Source organism: Frankliniella occidentalis, unplaced genomic scaffold, assembly GCF_000697945.3.
Source record: "Frankliniella occidentalis isolate FOCC.00 unplaced genomic scaffold, Focc_3.1 Scaffold251, whole genome shotgun sequence".
Classification (NCBI taxonomy): Eukaryota; Metazoa; Arthropoda; class Insecta; order Thysanoptera; family Thripidae; genus Frankliniella; species Frankliniella occidentalis.
The window spans coordinates 148,820-156,813 of NW_026267377.1; the positions used below are offsets into that span (position 1 = coordinate 148,820).

The 7,994-nt window shown below is 55.4% G+C and overlaps 1 protein-coding gene across 1 annotated transcript in view; it reads left to right on the forward strand.

The window, feature by feature from the left end:
• The window catches only part of LOC113205514 (elongation factor 1-gamma), a 14,084-nt gene extending 12,470 nt beyond the window's left edge, over positions 1-1,614 (forward strand). Inside the window, exons 8-10 of the mRNA XM_026421177.2 lie at positions 590-759; positions 842-966; positions 1,254-1,614. Coding sequence (XP_026276962.1) covers positions 590-759; positions 842-966; positions 1,254-1,409 — 451 coding nt within the window. The 3' untranslated portion in view covers positions 1,410-1,614. The remainder of the gene's footprint in view (positions 1-589; positions 760-841; positions 967-1,253) is intronic.
• Positions 1,615-7,994: the final 6,380 nt, after the last annotated feature.

Consider the following 7,994-nt stretch of genomic DNA (forward strand, 5'->3'; position numbering starts at 1 on the left):
CAGGACTAAGAGCTCCTGACACCACTTTTATTGGTTTCTTTTGTCCCTCTGGATCTTGCCCAGTGCTTATGTGCTGGAACAATTTACAATATCTTCATTGTGGGTTGTGAGAGAACGAGGGAGATTCAAAGAGGTAGCATCCACCCTGGTTGTATTCGTAACTGATCAGGACTAAGAGCTCCTGACACCACTTTTATTGGTTTCTTTTGTCCCTCTGGATCTTGCCCAGTGCTTACGTGCTGGAACAATTTACAATATCTTCATTGTGGGTTGTGAGAGAACGAGGTAGATTCAAAGAGGTAGCATCCACCCTGGTTGTTTTTGTAATAGATCAGGACTAAGAGCTCCTGACAAACAATCCTACTGTTGAAGTCCTCTGGAACTCAACCAGCACTTGTGTTGGTTTAATTCACAATATTTTTGTTGTGGGTTGTGAGAGAACGAGGTAGATTCAAAGAGGTAGCATCCACCCTGGTTGCTTGAGTAGCAGGTCAGGACTAAGAGCTCCTAACAAAAGTTAATGATTTACATTGTCATGCCCCATTGTATTTTTAAACATGCTAATTTTTCAAAATTTTATTATTTTCAGTACCTTCAACATGGACGACTTCAAGAGATTTTATTCCAACGAAGAAGAATCAAAATCTGTCAAATATTTCTGGGAGAAATTTGATCCTGTCAACTATTCTATCTGGTATGCCGAGTACAAGTACCCTAAAGAACTTGCCAAGGTCTTTATGAGCTGTAATCTTATCACTGGTGAGTATTTCTGCCTATCATACCACAATGTAATTTTATCTCTCATTGTGCACATATTTAAAAATTAACTATTGTTTGTCAGGCATGTACCAGCGTCTGGATAAGATGAGGAAGCAGGGTTTTGCGTCAGTCTGTCTTTTCGGAGAAGACAACAACAGTACCATTTCTGGAATTTGGGTTTGGAGGGGCCAGGATCTTGCCTTTACAGTAAGTATCACTATTTCTTCATTATTAGAGCTTTTGTTTTGGTGTTGAAGGCGACTCGAGGTAAACTACTTGCGGTCTTCTTACCTCTCATCTGTGAGTGGCCCGTCCTTGGCCGTTTGGGACCGAATTTCATCTCCCTCGGTCTGCCTCCAATGTCAAAACGCAGAGCTCTCCAACCTTTTTCCATCTAGCTAGTCAATATTGCTTACTTTGTTGAACTTATTTTCTACTGCAAACCCTAATTCAATCTCTATTGAGGTTCTAATTTTGTGCATTTTATTCCTCAGCTTTCCCCCGACTGGCAGATTGATTACGAATCATATGAGTGGAAGAAACTTGACCCAGCCTCACCCGAAACCAAGAAGCTGGTAGAACAATACTTATCATGGGTTGGAACTGACAAAGAAGGCCGTAAATTCAACCAGGGAAAGATCTTCAAATAAACTATCTATGCCAGTTTTTAATTTTTCTATCTTTTGGATTTTTTAATCAAGGTTGTACTCTGTAAACTTGTCGTACTGAATTTCCATGTAATATTTCATTGAGCTTGTCTTGATGTTGGTTATTTATTTTAGATGAAGTCTTTTGTTGTATGTTGACTGTGAATCAAATCTGAAATACTACTTGATATTCTTTGCCCCAAAACTATTTTGTCATTGTCATTATTTATACCCTTAAATTTACAATGCAAAGAACATTGTGCGCAAAGATTTGCCCTTGGATTTCTACCCTGAAAATCCAACGAGTGTGAATGTCATACACCGGCAGTGTACCCAAAAAATTTCCACCATTATAGGTGTGATGAAATATTCATGTGTGCAAATATTTTGTCGCGTACCTTCAACACTGGGATTTCATTCGCTAACTTGCAGGTGTGCAAAGTTAGCGCAATGAAATTTCCACTGCAGAGTTATAAATGCTGCTGTGCCTTGACACCGTCGTCGCGCTTCGCACTCGAGTCGATTCGCTGGCTCGGCTTCGGCTGTTCTCGGCAGCCTGAGAGAGTACACACTCGATTTTCTATTGCGTCCTCTTGTTCGCCGCCGACTCCGTCGACGTGTTGATTCTGTTAGTTCGGCTGAAATGAGACGTCTGGGGGTGGTCGTGCTGAGAGGCGAGGCCGGCCTGGTCAGGGAGGGGAGACGTCCTGGACGTCCACGTCCGGCAGGGGAGAGAGGGAGGGTCGGACGAGGCGTCCCAGAAGGTGGAGCAGCCTAATAACTCCCAGCGCGCCCTTGTCCAGTCGGGGCGCAGCGCGCAGCCACAGCATGGAAGGGAAGGGTCTTGGGGTGGGTACCCTACACTGTCAAACTCGTGACAGCCCACGCGGCCACCACCGCACCGGGCCGAGGTGCGGCGGGTGGCGTCAAACGCAAGCAGCTGCGGATGGAAGCGGCTAGTCTTTAAAATTCTAGACCTGATCCACTCTGTCAAAGGAGATAAGAAAGACACCCCCTCTTTTTTTTTTTCATCGCATCCCTCTCTCCTTTTTGCCCTCTTCCGTGGTTCTGACGGAGGCATCGCCGCCCCCGCAGCAGCGCGCTTCCCCGCCCTCCCCGCGCCATCATGCCACGGCTGCTGTGGATAATTCCATTCTGCCGGCGGTCCCGGTCCCTCAAGTTCCTCCTCTCCCTGCACCTCGCTCTCCGTTGTCTGTTCGGACGTGGTCCCGAGGGGGGAGGGGGAGGGGGTCTTCATCGCTCTCGACGCGACCACGCGACTCTCAGCGGCGAGGATGAAGGGGAGACGAAGAGGAGGAGGACACGATAAATAAGACGAAATTGTGTTTGTGGGGACGAGGGGCTCCTCGGGCTCCGGCGAGTGTAGCTCACCAGCGGCTGTAGCCCGGGCCAGCCTCAGCCAGCCACACCCCACCCTCTCCCAACTCCTGTGACGGTCTCGCGTCCTGCGTTATGCTAACCGCCCTCCCGTTGCTTCGCGTTTCCCAGGCCGTTGCTTCGCGTTTCCCAGGTTTTCGGGGACGCGAAGGCGCGAAAGAAACGGAAGAGAGGAAAAGGGGGAGGGGGGGTTGGTACCTTCAGGGTGTGAAGGTCGTAGAGGCGCAGGCCAAATTGAGCTCGAAATTGCAGGGCAGGAGCTCAAAGGCGCTGCCGACCGAGCCTCTAGCCTTTCTCCACTAAACAGGAAAAGATGTAAGAAAACCCTTCCGCGGGCCCAGAGGCGCGCCGCCCACCCCGGGCGGTCGGCAGAGCAGCGCCAAGTAGCTAGGACGCACGTCTCCCGCTCCCTCCTGCGAGGGTGGGCCGGACCGTGCGGGGGACGCAGGTGCGCCCGGGCACGCGATGCTCATCGCACAAATAGCGATTAAGTTTCGATTGTGAGAATGTCACAGCACAAAGGACCTCGCCGGACTCGGCTGTGTCCCCCCCTCCCCCCTTCCAATCCCTCGGCCCCCTTTCCCCAAACAGCTCTTTCCCTATTGGAGCTCTCTCCATAAAAAAGACCCAACTGCAAACTGCCGGGAAGACGCGAATCGATGTCATGACCGAACTTCGCATGCTTCGCATCCCCTCGGGTCACACGAGTGACTGGCCGGCGTCCAGGCTCCTCACCGAGGAGAGTGTGGGAATTGGGTGACCAGCAACGGATCATGGGGTAGGCAGGAGGCAGGGAGCCGGGAAAAACAAAATGGAAACAAAGTTTTCCCCCTCGCCTCTGTTGCAACGCTGCGGCAGGACGAAATTCGTAACCGTATTTTCCGCGATATGATATTGAGTTTTCTCCTGCGGCCCTGGCCGGCCGGGACAGAGACAGAGGCGAGGCGAGCGACCAAGCGATGGCGGGGGTAGAGGCGCAAGAGGAGCTGGGGACGAGTGTCCAGTGGGCTCCCCAGGTGTGCGTGCGAGGTCATCCGGGTCAAGACGACGGTCGGGGGCGGTCTAGTGGACTTCACAAGTTACGTAAATGTTACCATGACTCGACTCGCGGAAAAAAAATCGCGAGGTGCGAAACGAAAGAACAATTTTTCTTTCGTGACTTATGCATATTTTATAGGTGGTATATGAACCCCACCCCCCATGACGCAGGGAGGTCCGTGGTGACAGTGGCATGTGTGAGCTTAGTCCGGTCACGGACGCAACTCCACAGGAGCGACATAAGCATGTGCGAATGAATGGGAAATGGCCTCACCTGTTGCGTAGCAAAGGAAGGGTCTTCTCTGCTTCTGGCCCTGCCTGCCTGCCAGCCTGCGGGGCTCGCGGCCCTCAGTCCCAAATCCGCTTCCCCCTCCCCGCTTCACGCCCCGGGCCGTCGGAATCCGTGTCGGGGCGGCGGGGGCGGCGGGGGCGACGCGGGCTGGCGCCAGGCGTAACGTAAAGGTTGGCGCCCCATTGAGCAGCGGCGAATGCATGCAAAGCCTCCTCGGAATAACCCTCCCTCCCTGCCGCCCTCACTTCCTTACGGGATGCACGCCCACGAGGAGAACGCCTCGAGTGGTATCCGACAGAGGTCTGCAGCGGTCGCCAGTCCCGGTGAGAGAAACGGGACGATACTCTCCCTCTAGCCACGATTCGCCAATCCAACTGCTGATCGGCTGATCATAGCTCCCCCTTTTCTCTTCATCAGTTAAGCGCCTAGGAAAGCGCTTGCCCGGTCCCGGTAAGATTCCGGGTCCCTGCCAGGCTGGCTGGCTGTAGCCAAACGGCGGTCCCGGTACGGGATGCAAGTTTTGTCGGGCCTTCCGGATTGGGGCAGACACGTAGCGCGCTTGCCGGGACGATTTCTGGCTTTGCGCCGACCGACTATTGCAGCCCGCTGGGCTGGTATCAGGTGGCCTCCGCATCCACCTGCACAAAGGGGAGTACGCTCCTTGGGGATGCACAGGGATGGCACGCGCAATGGGGTGCACACAGGGGTGTCCATGTCCACCTCTGCGAGCGGCCTACCATGCCCCCTCCTCTCCCCCTCTGCTACCGTTACGTGTCGGGATTGCTCCATCCCTTTGGACCCTCTGCGCAGCTCTCGCTTCAAATCACTTCCGTCGGAGACGGATATGAACCGAAATGCGTCGCGAGTCCAGGCTTTTACTCTCCTCTGCGCCCAACGACCTCCACCTCCGAACGCTCGGCACCTGCTCGCTGCCGCCGCGCCGTGGCCGGCCGTGTCCGAGGGAGGCTGTGGCGGGTGATTCCCTCGGGGCAAGCGAACACCCCCCTCCCCTCCCCCTTTCCGTCAGCGGCCTCAGCCTGTCCGTCCCCGGGCGGCCGGCCCGCCAAGCGCACCTGTGCGCCGGGCAGCCTACCCGGCCGCTGGCGGGCGCTCTGCGCGTCAGCTTCGGCCTCGTGACCGCCAACATGGCGCTGACGCTGACGCCCACGCCGCCGCTACACTGTCCGCCTCTCCACTCCGCGCCACGCCACGCCACGCCACGCCACGCCACGCCGCGCCACGCCACGCCACGCCGCGCCACGCCTGAGCGGAATTGCAATCAAGCCTGCCTAATGGAATCGTTTTTCTCCGCTGACTAACTCCACCCTGGCGCAACTGGTGCACGTGTGTGTGTGTGTGTGTGTGTGTGTGTGTGTGTGCGAGCGCGCGCGCGCGCGTGAGCGTGGAGAGAGGGGCAATGAGAGGAGAGAAGGGAGAGTGATGAGATGAGAAGAGGTAAATGCGATTATACGCGGCATAGTGAGAGAGATGCGGAGAGAGGCGTCTAACACGGGGATCGACTTGGCGTATGTGCTTTATTACTAGCCGCTCACCCCACCACCGGCGATGTGAAAATCCAACTTCCATGACACCGTCGTCGCCGACCTCCCCGCGTGCCGCTGCTCCGGCAGCTGGATCCGGAGCCCTCCGGCACCACCAGCCCGCGGCGTGTGTCTCCTTGCTCTGAACTTGGCCCGGATCCCGAGGAGGCGAGACGGCGTTGTTCGCTCGCATGTAAAATAGGGGAAAACAGCGTCACGCCGGTCCCGCCCTGCCCTCGCCGCTCGCATGTCGTGGCTGAGTGTGACATGTCGGCGCAGGTGAGGCGCGGGGCGGCGGCCGTGCTGCTTGTTGGTGGGTGGCGGCGGCGGGGCTGGGGCCGCACAACAGTAGGCGGGGCGGGGCGGGGCGGGCGCAGCCCAGAGCGGGGCATGCCAACGCGTTCAATTCCGGCGAGGTTGAGCCAAAGTTAATTGCCTGTGGGACGCTGCGGGGGCTGCGCCGAGCACTTAATAAAAGGGAACTGGCTGGGCTGCTGGAGCCTCGGCCGGAGCCGCTCCAGCCCTCGCCGCTGGAGCCGAGGCTGCGGCCGCGCGCTCAACCCGGGCGGGACCCGAATGCACAGGCGATTGTCCGCGTTTGCAGCGAGCGGACGACGCGCGTCTGGAGGGGGTGCCATAACTGCCATAACCGTGGTAGCCGCCGGGGGCGCACCGGTCAGTAGGGGCGAGAGTAGGGGAGGTGAGGGTCGGGGAGACAGGCCCGGTGCACCTTGAGAAGGGGCGGCGGCTCGAATACAAGCACGGCACTGGGACTGCTGAATTATGGAGGAATCCAACGCCGATGCGGCTCGGCAAGGCGGGGTGCGTCGGGGTCAGGTCAGGTGGGGCGGGGCGGGGCGGGGCGTGCTGATGTTTGGAGTGCAGGGTGCACGAGGCCGGAGCCCGCAGGCGGCGGGGGGTCGAGCGGCCCCGGCTTGGCTGAGAAAACACGGCTACCGGAGGCTGGGGACAAAGGTGGTCTGGCAAGGAGGGAGAGAGGCCGGCGAGGACACTGAAAAAGATCCAGAAATCAGTGGACGGTTTGAATCATACACTTTTTAATAAACAACGTAGAACACAATATTAATTATTTCTGCTGAGGAATGATCATGTTATCCAACTTAAATTGTCGTCCGTACTGAGGCTTGATCGTCAAAAAGGAGCATCACCATCTGCCGTTACGAGTTTGCGAAGCCCAGCCGATGCAAGGTCTCATAGCGCCTGACAGGTAGGCAACATTTTGCCTGCCGTGCATGCGTGTACTGCGGGCTGGCCTACCCTGGTCTCGCAGGCGCCGAGATCTCGTAATTTACCGAGCGATCTAGTGAATCTGAGAAACGGATGTGCTTTTGAGAAGATCCTCAAGAACATGTACTTGCAAGTACTGTTGTCAACGTCGCCGAACTTACCACCTTATACACGGCGTTGGTGAACGCGGACTAAATGCGGTGGGGTTGTGTCCAAGCGCTTACGTTTACTAAAAGGGTGTAAAATTTGCACATCACCGTGAGGTGTGCAAAGTCAGTTAAACAACATGTAATGTGCAAGTCGTAATTTGCAATTTGAACACGTTGTCGTGCAAAACTTGTATATTTATGTTTTAGTCGTTTTTTTCTGGCCCTCTCTTTAGCCAGAGTCCCTGTAAGCATGTCTATCTGTCTGTCTGTCTGTCTGTCTGTCTATCTGTCTGTCTGTCTGTCTGTCTGTCTGTCTGTCTGTCTGTCTGTCTGTGTCTTAGTATAGATTTCGACGTTAGTGTTACACATGAACACACAACCTAATGTTGGAATGATCTTGATCTCAGAGGGTGATGTGATGGATAGGTAGCTGGTGAAAGGGAGGCAGAGGGGGGAAGGGGAGGGATGTTAAAACTGCTGACTCAGGGAAGTGATCGCCGAGGAATGATTTGCAAAACAAAAACAGACGCGCAAATGAATCCGGAATAGATCACTAGTAACGTTCCGAGGCGTAGAGGCGTTGCAGTGCTGTGCACCAGGGTGCATCAGAGGATCTCGCAGCAGGACCTTGCGAGGGCTATGACGCTCACGTCTTGCCACGCCGACCGAGCCCTGTTTCGACAGTGGAGAAGGCGCCACCGTCACATTTAAGAGTTTTTTTTTTAAATTAATGGATTAAGTTTATGGCACGCAAGGTGCCGTATTGCAGTAGAGTAGGCTACCATGGGACGGGCTGAGCGTGGCTCACTCCAGGTGGCTTGGCCCTGCGGTGAGTCGGAATGGAGTCGTGGGCCGTATAGACGAGCCCTCGGGCGGGGGATAACAATAATCTGAGATGAGCGACGCGAGGGGGGTTGGGGGG